At 46.0% G+C, this 14,324-nt stretch overlaps 1 protein-coding gene across 2 annotated transcripts in view; it reads right to left on the bottom strand.

Annotated features, from left to right (window-relative positions):
* Positions 1 to 14,324, bottom strand: part of SLC24A1 (solute carrier family 24 member 1) — a 45,092-nt gene that overhangs the window by 13,989 nt on the left and 16,779 nt on the right. For both annotated transcript variants that reach the window (XM_025390376.1, XM_025390375.1), the window contains 2 exons: positions 3,817 to 3,870; positions 2,294 to 2,402 (listed from right to left, as the gene is read on the bottom strand). In XM_025390376.1, the coding sequence (XP_025246161.1) occupies positions 2,294 to 2,402; positions 3,817 to 3,870 (163 nt within the window). The remainder of the gene's footprint in view (positions 1 to 2,293; positions 2,403 to 3,816; positions 3,871 to 14,324) is intronic.

Below are 14,324 nucleotides of genomic sequence, written 5' to 3'. Positions count from 1 at the left end.
GCTGGCTCCTGGGCACTCGTTTCCTCACATTGCCTCTCCCCTCTCAGCATGGCCGGATCATCGCTTTAGCATCAGTCTCCTCTGACCTCAGCCTGGCCTGAACATCACGTAATCCTGTTAAGACAAGTAGGCCAGCTGGAGGCTGTTGGTCATGGAGGTGCCCAGCTGGGGGCCCTCCAGTCCCATCCAAGAGAAGGTCTTTACATCAAGACTTTGCTAGAGTCAGTGATTCCTCTGGGAGTAGCCACTGATGACCCAGAGATACAGCTTTCCTCATGGGGCCCTGGCCAGAGCACCCCCAGCATTCATCACCAGAAGCTGTCAGGGGCTGCAGCTTCCATTCTGCAAACCCGAGGTACTATTTTTCTAGAGCTGACATTTGGGGGTGGCCTCTCTCACAATGTCTTCTGAGGTTTACCTTGAGGAATTGCTTTTTATTTTTTCTTTTCTCTCTCTTTTTTTCTAACAGCTCCATTAGCAGCTTAATTTTTTTCTCCCTTTCTCTCTCCCTCTGTTCTTACCTTGAGGAATTCCTAAGGAAGGTTTCATCACTTGTCTTTGATGCAGCTTTTCACAGTATGGTTTATTTATTTATTTATTTAGAGATGGAGTCTCACTCTGTCACCCAGGCTAGAGCTCAGTGGCACGATCTCGGCTCACTGCAACCTCCGCCTCCCGGATTCAAGCGATTCTCCTGCCTCAGCCTCCCGAGTAGCTGGGACTAAAGGTGTGTGCCACCATGCCCAGCTAATCTTTGTGTTTTTAGTAGAGACAGGGTTTTACCATGTTGCCCAGGATGGTCTCGATTTCTTGACCTCGTGATCCACCCACCTTGGCCTCCCAAAGTGCTGGGATTACAGGTGTGAGCCACTGTGCCCAGCCTTTTTAAAAATTATTTGTTTGTTTGTTTGTTTGTTTGTTTGTTTGAGATGGAGTCTCACTCTGTAGCCTAGGCTGGAGTGCAGTGGCTCAATCTCGGCTCGCTACAACCTCCACCTCCTGAGTTCAAGTGATTCTCCTATCTCAGCCTCCCAAGCAGCTGAGATTACAGGCGCCTGCCACCAAGCCCGGCTAATTTTTTTGTATTTTATTAGAGACAAGGTTTCACCGTGCTGCCCAGGCTGGTCTCGAACTCCTGAGCTCAGGCAATCCACCTCCCTTGGCCTCCAAAAATGCTAGGATTATAGGCGTGTGCCACTGCGTCTGGCTGGTTTTTTTTTTTTTTTTTTTATTTAAACAACTGACAACCCAATATTGTCTCTGAAAAGGACTTCAGAGCCTAAAGAAAATTCTGAGCCCCCAAAATTTGTCCTTGAGCCAGAAAGGTCAGTCAGAGTGCTCCCTGGGACTCAATGGATCATTCTGTGGTGTCATATTCAGCTCAGCCCTCAGCCCTCCTGCCCAACTGCAGTCCAAGCCCTTGGCTTTTGCCCAAAGGCTAGCCTTTCCTTGATGGGCCTCCTGGCTGGGTTCCGGTTCTGCACCAGAGCCCCAGAGATGGGGGAGCTCAAGGAGAGCAGGAGGGTAGCTGAGGAGTGCCCTTTAGGGGTCTGAGATGCAGGTTGGGGGCAGCTCTTGGGGGAAGAGAAGCAGAAGGCAGGATTTGGTAAGGTGGACAGTGAGAATCTCAGCCACTGCCACCATTTGTCAAATTGGACAACAGCCCCCACTGTACTTTGGATCCTGCTCTTACCTTCGTCACCCTTAAAAGGGTGCTGGCAGTTTCCAGGGTGTCCTTTGGGATTCCTGACTTGGGGAGGAGGTAGCAGGTTTCCTAGGACTCCAGAGTTGAATATAAAGCAAAAGGAAGTGCCACTAAGAACTTCTGGGCTTTGGGACCCTACAAGAGGTGTCCCCGCAAGCAGCCCAGGCCAGTCAGCCTGGGCCAAGCTGCCTGGCTAGACACTCTCCATGGAACACTGGGGCTGACTCTTGGGCAGTGGGCTTTACAGGGCAGCCCCAACCCAAACCTGTGCAGAGCACACGGTACTCATAGCCTAACTGCAGGTTAACGCCTGCATTTTACAGGGAGGGACAGAGGCAGGGAAGTGGGATGTGGATACCTAAGGACCTTAGCCTCTGTGTTCCTTGTTGCCCTCTCTTGGTGAGTCCCCTGTCTTGGTCTCTACCCTCTTTCCCAGACTGTCTGACTTTTACTACTTTCCTCTGCTTATTCTCTCTTCCCACCCCCTCCTCGCTGCCTCTCGGATTTTCAGGTCTCAGTTCGTCTCCAGCTGCAGGAGGGAAGGAGTGGATGGGGCAGACCACACAGGTCTGGAGAGGCCTTGCTTACCTTCCCTCAGGGGGTCCAGGCTGTGGAGCATAAGCTGGTAGATGGTGCTGCGGATGGTGCTGTTGTGCAGAGAGGTCGAGCTGCTCCCTCGGGTCAGCAAGGACGGGAGCTGAGCAAGAGGAGAGCCGCACAGGCCTCAGTGGGTCCCTGTCCAAGCCAGGGGAGGAACCACACGAGGGCATCACTAACCTTGCCTCTTTCCCATAAAAATCAGGGAGAAAGCACAGATGCCTTATCCTGACCTCCCCTCTTCCTCCACCTCCAACCAGGAGAGTTACACTACTTTCTTTCTCAGCCTCCCCTCAGCTCTTCCAGGACTATTTTGTTCTATATACTGAATAATTTCCCAAGGTCTCCACAGGGAGCAACCTGGTATATTAGGGATATCATGTTACCAAGGGTTTGCACATCCCTGCAGGTATACCCTCAGAAACACTCCCTCACCCACACACCACACAGACAGACCCACTGCACATGGCTACAGCCCTTTACAGTCCATATTATCACATTTTATCATTGTTCCACTCCCAGAGATAAGCAAAGCTGTGATCCCCATCTATGGAAAGGGAAAGGAAAACTCAAAGAAGCTAGGTGCCTAAGCCAAGGTCATGCGGGAAGTAAATAAAAGAGTCAGACTGGTACCCAGGTCTTCTGTGGTCTTCTGATTCCCAGTTCAGTTTGTTTGTTTCTTTTCTGCCCACGTGCTCAGAGACCCTCACAGGTATACACATACACACACACCGATACTGTACAGACACAGATGTGACACTTATTCATAGTGACACATATAGAAATATCATCTGATTTACAATGGAACATCCAAAGACAATGCTTCCACACTTGCTCAGTCCTCCCTCCCTCCTCCTCTTCTTTCTCCCTCCTTTCTTCCCCCTCATCCCTCTGATCTGAACTCTTCTGCCATCTAGTGACTGTGGTGCCACAGTACTTCACCACAAGTTTAGAGATTTTCTTTGGATGGGGGAGGTTCTTTAGGTTCAGGTTTGGAACTCCTTTCAAAGTTCCCCATAATTCTTTGCAGATACTTCATAGTCTGTAAACAGCGAAGGCACAGTTTTTCAGAAACCTCAGACTCCTGCCCTCTCCAGTTCCCCTGCTATCTTTCTCTTAGTTCTGGGGCATTCCAAAGCCATAGGTAATCCGGCTTTTATATCAATCATACAGTATTGGGCTGTACACTCAGACCTGAATTCATCTAGTCCAAACAGTAATTTTACAGATGCAGAATCTGAAGCCCAAGGTCACACAGCAAGCTAATGGCAGAGCGGACTATAACATTTCAGACTTAGCTCCCAAACTAGCACCTCCTCAAAGGCCATCTAGAGGTGAGAGTTCTCAGAAAAGGAGCCCTCTCCTCCCTTGCCTCACCCTGGCAGCGCTCCCAGGAGCTTCCTAGGCCTGAGCACAGCCAGGGTCCCCAGCTCAGGGCCCCAATACCCCAGGTCTGTGACCATCCACTGAGACCCTGCAGTGTCCCCACTGTGCAGACTCCACACAGCACCCACCTTCAGCTTCTTGTTATCCTGTAGCTCATCCACCGCAATGGCCCCATCGCCCGGCTGCAAACAGGGAGAGGAGTCACAAGATGTTGTGGCGAGACCCTCACTTTCTCCCTACATCCCTCTCTCCATGAAAGTCCTCAGGTTGAAATACAGAAACGCACTCAGAGATAACCTGGTCTCAGAAAATGTTTCAACATGGTCCATCCCTCCAGTCTGACCTTCTATAATCTGGCTTCACTCTGCAATGCAGTACCCCTAGTCGAATGTGTCCACTCACCATAGTCCAGTGGCACCAACTGTCTTTGGGTTTCTGAAATGTGCCATCCTCTTCACCCACCTCAAAACCCTCATCACAGGGCCCCCGCCCCCCGTCCATAATGCTTTTTCCCTCCTCAGGCTTCTGGTCTTCACTTAAGTGTCACCTTCCTCTGGGAAGCCATGTATAATTCTTTTATAGACCCCTGTTCTTTTCCTTCACAGCACTTTCCCCAATTTATTTGGGGAAATAAGTCGACTGCCCCACTAGCATCTTGAAGGTAGACTATTTTATTCACCACTGTGTGGCCAGCATGAGAACACTGCCCAGCACTTAGCAAGAGCTCAATAAATATTTATTAAATGAATGAATAAATGAAAATTAACTGTCCTCTAAATACACTTAATCTATTCTAACTCTTGTTCCCTTGTTCATGCCTTTTCCTCCTGCCTAAAATGCCTTCTCCGTTCCTTTCTTTCTACTCAAATCTTATCCATTTTTTATAAAATTCAGGGTGAGTTCTTGTATGAAGCTTTCCCAAATGCCCTTTCCATGCCCCCTCCCACCCTCCCTTCAGCTTACTACAATATTTCTCTCCTGGAAAGCTGTATAACAGTGAGCACATTCTGTGATACTAAAATCAGCTGTGTGCTCAGGTAAGCGCTAGTGTTTTGGGAAAGCTATGGGGCAGCCAGCTGGGAAGCGGGATAGCCCTAGACAATCTAAGATGAAGAAGCATTAAGCCTATGTATTTACTGTCTGAACCACTGGCTTGCCACTTTACACTCACAGCCTTGTAATACTATTTGAACTTTTTTCAAAAAAAAGTGCTGTTTAACTTTTCACTGCATGGTCTACCAGCTACATGTAGACTCTACCTTTTTTTTTTTTTTTTGCCATGTAATGAACTTACAGTCATCTCTGTTTCCCTTCCTTGTGGCACAGTGTCTTACTGAGCACAGGAGGTACTCAGTAAAGGTGACCTGAATGAGTAGACACTCCCAAGTGACCTTTAGTGCTTTTGTTTTATGATTATTATTATTATTATTATTATTATTATTATTTTGAGATGGAGTCTCTATCACCCAGGCTGGAGTGCAGTGGTGCAATATCACCTCACTGCAACCTCCCCTCCTGGGTTCAAGCGATTCTCCTGCCTCAGCCTCCCAAGTAGCTGGGATCACAGATGTTTGCCACCATACCCGGCTAAATTTTGTATTTTTAGTAGAGATGGGGTTTCACCATGTTGGCCAGGCTGGTCTTGAACTCCTGACCTCAGTTGATCCACCCGCCTTGGCCTCCCAAAGTGCTGGGATTACAGGCATGAGCCACTGCGCTCAGCCTTATTATTTTTTTACAGAGTTTTGCTCTGTTGCCCAGGCTGGAGTGGAGTAGCACGATCATGGCTCATTGTGGCCTTGACCTCTTGGGCTCAAGCCATCTTCCCACCTCAGCCCCCCAAGTAGCTGGGACTACAGGCATGTACTATGACACCCGGCTAGTTTTTGTATTTTTTGTAGAGATGGGGTTTCACCATGTTGCCCAAGCTGGTCTCAAACTGTGCTCAAGTGACTCACCCACGTCTGCCTTCCAAAATGCTGGTATTACAGGTGTGAGTGACTGGCTACTTTTTTTGTTTTTTTGTAGAGACTGGGTCTCTCTATGCTGTCCAGGCTGGTCTCGAACTCCTGGGGTCAAGCAGTCCTCCTGCTTCACCCCTACAAAGTGATGGGATCACAGGTGTGAGCCAGCACATCCAGCCTTTAGTGTTATCTTTAAGTAGCAGGATCACAAATGACTGCCCTGAGTAATCATCTTTACCTTCTCATTGCTTCCCTCACCCCACCAACCTCCATGGCTAAACAAGAACTGAACTTGCTGCACTCCCTTCTTTGTTCAGCTCAGAAAATACAGAAAATACTGCTTGATCTAGGGCCACTCACCCATCCCTTCAACTTATTCATTCATTCAGTTCTTATTTACTGAGAACCTGCTATACTATTTATATGGTGCTATTCTGGTGGCTTTAGGGATACAAAGATGCTTAGGACATGGATTCTGTGTCCAGAAAGAAATTGAGGCCAGTGATAACACAGATGCATGACAAAGAAGAATGTGGTTTCTGAAATAAAAGGCATAGATAGGTGCTATGCTAGGATGGGCAAGGAAGCTTTCTGAAGTAGGTAGAATTTGAGTAAGCTTTGAAGGATTGGGGGAGGTTTGAATGCTTGAATACACATTGCTAAATGAATGAATGAACATAAAAATGAATGAAACAGAGTATAAACAACAAATCTGCATATGAAGCGGGCACTGTGCATTTTAAGAAATCCCCTCAACTCTTTCATGACACGCCTATAAGTTAACTGGGATATAAGAGGCTACAGCACTGACCCCATTGGCCCAGCCATCTCACTATTTCTCACATCTAACCCTCACCCAAAGAGTTATCTTTTTTTTTTTTTTTGAGTCAGAGTCTCACTTTGTCACCAGGCTGCAGTGCAGTGGCACGATCTCGGCTCACTGCAACCTCTGCCTCCCGGGTTCAAGTGATTCTCCTGCCTCAGCCTCCCAAGTAGCTGGACTACAGGTGCGCACCACCAGGCCCAGCTAATTTTTGTATTTTTAGTAGAGACCGGGTTTCACCATATTGGTCGGGATGGTCTCGATCTCCTGACCTCGTGATCCACCCGCCTCGGCCTCCCAAAGTGCTGGGATTACAGGCATGAGCCACTGCGCCTGGCCAAGAATTCTCTTTAGAGGCAAAGAAAGAACTGTGAGGGTCCCGTCTACACTCTGGGGTGAAAGGTTCTGTACACCGAGGGGTAGGAGAGACTGATCTTTGCCCCATGGTGCACACCCCTAATGGTTTCTCTGCCATTCAGATTTATTCAAGCCAAAATACCTTTCTAAGGATTCATCGTTCATGGCTAATTTCAGAATGCACTTTTAACTTTCTGAAGTCTTTCACATCCATTTTCTTATTTAATATGACTAACTCTGTGAAATAGACAACACTCATATTATTGTAGCTATTTTGCTAGATGAGAAAACTGAGATGTAGAATGATTCCATCACTTACCCACACTCACAAAGATGGTGACAGAATCCTGTCTTCTCTTTTTTTTCTTTTTGTTTAGAACCCTGATCTTATCTCCCTTCAGTTTTTTCTTTTTTTTTTTCCTTTGGTGCTTTTGATTTGGTTTTACTAAATCCCATTTATTTTCCCAAGCATGAATAAGGAAATGAGGTCAAATCTATATTCCCTCGTGGCTCTATTTCATATTTCGACATTTCAGGCAAATGGACATGAATGTTCCTCAACATTTGGGTGTGGCGAAATGTTGAAAAGGGCATATTCAGAAAGCACCTACTTGCCAGTGCTGTTACTCATGAGTTCACTTATGAGTAACAGCACTGGCAAGTAGGTGCTTTCTGAATATGCCCTTTTCACGAACACATTCACCTCTCACATCACAACATTCTCCCCGCTCTTTCTTCAGCCCAGTTACCCCCACTTTCTTCTCCTTACAATTAGCAAGAGGCTGAGGTAACAGAAGAGGATGTCTTCATGCCTCTTGCTGAAGATGAGCAATGGGATCCTTTGCAGCTGTTTATAGGAACTTCAGGTGGCAAACATGGTAGCCCCTAGATGGCTTGTCCTCCTGACCTCCATTTGCTATTTCCCACTGATACAGCAATTCCTCTTCTCAACCATCCATAACACATTTCCTGAACTACACATGTTAGTCTTAAATTTTTTAAAAACATTTATTCAACAAATATTTATTGAATCCCTTGTCCGAGCCCTAACTTCACCCAGATTCTCTCAGATAGAACACACTTCACTTTAGCCCTTCACTGAATACAGTATTACACCCCAATCCACTCCATTTGTCTATCCTGGAAACCCAGAAGTCTACCCAAATTCCTCCCTCTCCCTCACAGCCCACACCCAATTAGCTGTCAGACCTCCTTCCTGAGAGTTCTCACATTTCACCTTGTCTCTGCACTCTCCTGCCTGCAGTCCTACACAGCCTCCTGACTTCTGATCTGTTCCACTTCCAGTACATTCACCACCCCTTAGCCAGAGTGGGTTTCTGAGCAAAGCACATCATGTCCCTCCCAACACACTGGGAGCCCCACTGTCACCCAGTAAGAGCCCAAACTCCTTAACTTAGCGCAGCCTCCTGCTTACTTGCAGTCCAGTATTGTCCAATAGAAATATAATGCAAGCCATATATGTAATTTTAATTTTTTAGTAGCCACATTTTTTAAAAGTAAAAGAAACAAGTGAAATTACTTTTTTTTACTTTTTTAGACGGAGTCTCACTCTGTCACCCAGGCTGGAGTGCAGTGGCGAGATCTCGGCTCACCGGAACCTCTGCCACCCCGGTTCAAGCGATTCTCCTGCCTCAGCCTCCCGAGTAGCTGGGATTACAGGCGCCTGCTACCACGCCCGGCTAATTTTTGTATTCTTAGTAGAGACGAGGTTTCACCATGTTGACCAGGCTGGTGTCAAACTCCTGACCTCAGATGATCCACCCACCTCAGCCTCCCAAAGTGCTGGAATTACAGGAGTGAGGCACTGTGCCCTGCCGTGAAATTAATTTTAATAATTACACTTTAACCTGATATGCCTGAAATACAATTTCAACATGTAATTAATATTACAAATATTTTACATCCATTTTTTCAGACTAAGCCTTTGAAACCCAGTGTATATATTATACTCATAGCACATCACGAATCGGACTAGCTGCATTTCCAGGGCTCAACAGCTGTATGCAGCTGGTGGCTACAGTCTCTTCTTGCCCTCTCATTTCTCTGGTTTTTGCACATGCCTACGAGACTCCCTAGCCCTTCTATAGCCAGTGAATTCCTGCTTGTCCTTCAAGATTCACCTAAGTATCCCCTCCCCTAGGAAGCCTTCCCTGACCCTCTGGTCTGCTGAGATGTCGGCCCTCTGCAGTACTAAATCCCTCAGCATTTACCTATACCATTACACATGACAGTGTAAACTACTGCTTGACTTATCTGCCTTTCCCACTGAGAAGGATTTACCATGGAGATGATGAAGCTTAAGCTTCAGGGCTCATCACTCTCCTACACAAATCCCTTCCAAGGCCTGCACCTAATTTTGTGGCAATAGTTTTATATTCTTTTTCTTAGTGAGTATCGGGCCCCACAAAACCTAGACTAACTCCACCTCCTCCATTAGATAAGCTCCTTGAGAGCTGGAACTGTGCTTTATTCAGACCTATCACAGGCCAGACCTATCACAGGCCTCATACAAAGATGTTCAATGAATGTTTGCTGAATGAATGTTGGGGTTCTTGAGGGATTACTACCAGACTATCTCTCTTTCAGATTAGCAACAGCCAATCCTTTTTTTTTTTATTTGAGACGGAGTCTCGCTCTGTCCCCGGGCTGAAGTGCAGTGGCCGGATCTCAGCTCACTGCAAGCTCCGCCTCCTGGGTTTACGCCATTCTCCTGCCTCAGCCTCCCGAGTAGCTGGGACTACAGGCGCCCGCCACGTCACCCGGCTAGCTTTTTGTATTTTTTAGTTAGACGGGGTTTCACCCTGTTAGCCAGGATGGTCTCGATCTCCTGACCTAGTGATCCGCCCGTCTCGGCCTCCCAAAGTGCTGGGATTACAGGCTTGAGCCACCGCGCCCGGCCCAACAGCCAATTCTTGATTTTAATTATCATACATTCGTTGGTGATTCACAGTTTTCTGTTTCCAGCCCAGACTTTGTTCCTGCGCGTCAGACTCATTTGTGCCACTGCCTCCCAGATATACCCACTTGGAAGTGACCTAAGCACCCAAACTCACTATTCCAAAGTGGGAACTCTTGAGTCTCCCTAAACTTATTATTCTTTCTCAGTGGATGGCACTACCATCCACCCTGCTGCTCAAGCCAAAAAGATCAGCAGCATCCTTGATTTTCCTGATTCTCTCACCCTCCATATCCACTTCACACCAAGTCCAGATAATTCTGTCTTAAAACATTCACAAATACATACACATATAAACAGCCCACAACAGCCTCCTAACTGGACTCCCTGCTTCCACTCTTGCACACCTACAATTCATTCTCTACTCAGCAGCTAGGGCGGACTCTCATTACTTCATTCACCTGTTGAGCTTGAAATAAAATCCAGGCTGGGTGTGATGGCTCACACCTGTAATCCCAGCACTTTGGGAGGCCAAGGCGGGCAGATCACAAGGTCAAGAGATCAAGACCATCCTGGCCAACATAGTGAAACCCCCATCTCTACTAAAAATACAAAAATTAGCTGGGTGTGGTGGCGTGCACCTGTAACCCCAGCTACTTGGGAGGCTGAGGCAGGAGAATCGCTTGAACCCAGGAGGTGGAGGTTGCAATGAGCCGAGATTGCGCCACTGCACTCCAGCCTGGCGACAGAGTGAGACTTTGTCTCAAAAATAAAAATAAAATAAAATCCAAACTCTGTATCTGATGCACAGAATAATAATCTGATGCAAAAGTAATCGCGATTTTTGCCATTAAAAGCAAAAGTAATGGCAAAAACCACGATTACTTTTGCACCAAACTAATAGCTCCCACCCTCTTCTCCAGTGGTATTCTGAACCCCTCTCCCTATTACTAACCACACTGGCCTTTATTCTTTCCTCTAATGTGCCAAGCTCTCTTTTCCAGCTCTGAGCTTTTGCAAATGCTGTTCCCCCTTCCAGAAATTCTTGTCAAAGGCCATGGGGTGGTTTCCCTTCTCATTCTGCAGATCTCTATTTGAAATTATCCTCCAAGAGACCTCCCCCACTCTCCCTCACTAAAGGGGGCCCACTATTATTTACAATCACTCTCTATTACTTGCCGTGTTTATTTCCTTTACAGCATTTGTCATATGCTGAAATTAACATCTTAGTTTATTTTACTTGTTTATCATCCATATGTCCACTCCCTCACACTAAAAAAAATTCTGTTGGCTGTGTATTTCCAATTAATTCAGGTGGCAGAGCATCTAGACATTATGCTGTTCTCTGTAGAACACCATGAATATCTAGTTTCATATTGAATCCCATCACATGCACTAGGAGAAAATATTACTGGGTTGTATGAATGCATGTAAAATCTCAACTACAAGCTTACACATACCCATGAAAACAAACTGTTAAACTAGATGTGATCAGATGTTTGAGTTTTTCTGTTAATATTTGTTTCTTATGCATCCATTTTGTCATCCGCTAGCACCCACTAGCAGGTGAACATCGAAAGCTTAAGATTTTTTTTTTTAATATTGTGGTTAGGTTTTGGTTTTGTTTTGTTTTGAGACAGAGTCTTGCTCTGTTGCCCAGATCGGAGTGTAGTGGCATGACCTCAGCTCACTGCAATTTGCGCCTCCTGGGTTCCAGCAATTCTCCTGCCTCAACCTCCCAAGAAACTGCAATTACAGGTGCGTGCCACCATGCCCGGCAAATTTTTGTATTTTTAGTAGAGATGAGGTTTCACCTTGTTGGCCAGGCTGGTCTTGAACTCCTGGCCTCAAGTGATCCACCCACCTCGGCCTCCCAAAGTGCTGGGATTACAGGCGTGAGCCACCGCTCCTGGCCAAAAGATTAAGAAAATTTTATGAAGAGAAACCCTAAAATTGAGCATTCTACTCTAGCATCTTTTCCTGACAATTAGAGGGAAGGTGATTATTATTCAAAGAGTCGAAGAAGGGAACCCCTCAGCCCAGGCTAGGGTGGGCCCTTTGGCAGCACAGTGAGTTCCAGCTGCTTCCTGCACACAGCCCCTTGCCTCGAAAGCAGGTAGCTGGCTCTACAGGTCACTGATAGAAGCCCTTAGGATAAATGCCAACCCTGATAAGAAAGGGGAGGACCAGTCCCTAAACAGGTAGCAGGTTTGTCTGCTTGAGGTCTTGTTGATTGGTTTAATTTTTAAAATCCTGCCAGGGACCAGGTGCGGTGGCTCACACCTGTAATCCCAGCACTTTGGGAGGTCAAGGTGAGAGGATTGCTTGAAGCCAGGAGTTTGAGACCAACCTGAGTAACATAGCGAGACACACCCCTAGATCCTCCCCACCCCCCACCTTCTCTACAAAAAGTTTTTGAAATTAGCTGGGTGTGGTGGCATGCACATGTAGTCCCAGCTACTCAGGAGGCTGAGGAGGGAGATTGCCTGAGTCTGGGAGGTCAAGGCTGTAGTGAGTCGTGCTTGTGCCACTGCACTCCAGCCTGGGCGACAGAGCAAGACCTTGTCTCAAAAATAAATAAATAAGTGCTTCCAGGATGAAAATAGCCCCGAGTGCATTTAGGAGAGAATGGTAGACTTTTCTCCAGGAGTATTCTAGAGGGAAGAGTGTGGGTATGGAGCTTTCAAAGGAGCCCCAACTAGGCTCTTTTCTCTGCTTTGCATCCCTTTTTGCCATTGGCTTTCCACAGGACTGTCTTGCTAATCATACACCTCATGCAGATGGCTGGTGCTTCCTGGCTAATCTAGTCAAGTATGAAGAAGGGCCCCTGCTGTCCTTCAAATACCAATAAGGCTTTTCAGCCAGCCTAGTGCCTCCGCTTTGCTGTCTGTTGGCTTTCCGTGACTATGCATGGTCAAGGCATGTCAGAGATTTATCATTTTTGGCCAGAACAAATACACTGAGAGCTTCAAAACCAAGTATACTTGAAAACTAAGTTTCAGAGAGAGAGCCTGTGCTCAGAATTAGACTGTGTTGATAACTATGCAAACATTTACCATTTCCTTATTGGGGTCATAAAAGGCATCCTCAAACCAATATATGTCAATCTGACAATATTGTCCAAAATATTTTTAGCTTTGAATTTTTTCAGCCAGTGTCAACAGTGAGACTCTAAAATACTTACTATATGTCTATGTTCGATGCTAAGTCCTTTATTTTTTTCTGGAAATATTCTTAAGTAAATTCTGATTAGAATCACTCCTAAAACACCTTTATCCTTATTCTAGATAATCAGGGCAGAATAAACAGTAAAGTGAAAGATCCTCAGATTCTGAGCTGTTGAGCTCAGAAATTCAACAGCTATCAGGTGGGTGAATATCCAGTAATAAAATGGATTGTTCTCTGCTGATTGTGTTTCCAAGTTGCTCAGGAAGAAGAATACCTGCAAATATGTTGCTCTTTGTAAAATACCACGTGGCCATTCCAATTAGTTTATTTATTATCTGTAGCTGCTTTCACACTACAAGAACAGAGTTCAGTAGCTTTGACAGAGACTATATGGCTTGCAAATCCTAAAATATTTACTGTCTGGACTTTTACAGAAAAAGTTTGCCAACTTCTGCATAGCTCATCCATTCACTTTACAGATGAGGAACCTAAGGCCTGTTTGAAAAGCAAAGTAACTTTGTAGCATTTTGCCCAGGGTTCACTTCACTGCAGTTAATTTTCTCTAGGCTCGTCCCTTCTACTGGATACAATCTTTTTATTTCCCACACTGGCTTTCATTTAACTTAATAATAATGGTTTGTTGTATTGCATTGACTTGCCCAGGGTAACAGGAATAGTCAGCAGTGGAACATGGCTTAAAACCCAAATATACTGATTCCTGATCAATGGTAAGGATCACCAAGTAGCTGTGTAACTTCGGCTGAGTTAATTATCCTCTCTGAGCCTCAGTTTCCTCATCTGCAAGATGAAGGTAATCTATTCCTTGTATGGTTTTATGAGAAATTGTTAAGACAATGTATGTATGGAATAGGCTTTCTGTAAGCATGGATTCTCAACCCTTGACTCCTTTGTCTCACTAAACTGGAGTTCTGGAACTTTTGGGATTACCTGAGGAAAATGAACTAAATACTTATGGAACTTCTTCTAAGAACAAGACACTGGGCTTGGCCCTTTAGGAGGTACAAAAATTAGTTCCCCATCTAGTGGCAGTGATAAGCCTGATGTGACCAGACTTATGATCTGGCTAAAGGGAAATAAGGCATCCTTGAAGGGGTGATGACATTTAAAAAATGCTAAAGAGGCCAGGTGTGGTGGTTCATGACTGTAATTTCAGCAATTTGGGAAGCTGAGGCAGGAGGATCACTTAAGACCAGGAGTTTAAGACCAGCCTGGGCAACATGGTGAGGCGCCCATCTCTACAAAATATTAAAAATTAGCTAGGCATGGTGGCACATCCCAGCTACTAGGGAGGCTGAGGTGGGGACTGCTTGAGCCCAGGAGTTCTAGGCTGCAGTGAGCTATGAGTGCACCAGTGTACTCCAGCCTGGGCAACAGAACAAATTCTTA

This window comes from Theropithecus gelada, chromosome 7a (genome assembly GCF_003255815.1).
Source record: "Theropithecus gelada isolate Dixy chromosome 7a, Tgel_1.0, whole genome shotgun sequence".
In the NCBI taxonomy this organism is placed as follows: Eukaryota; Metazoa; Chordata; class Mammalia; order Primates; family Cercopithecidae; genus Theropithecus; species Theropithecus gelada.
The sequence above is the reverse complement of the archived record's forward strand: the minus strand, read 5'-3'. Positions and strand labels throughout refer to the sequence as shown.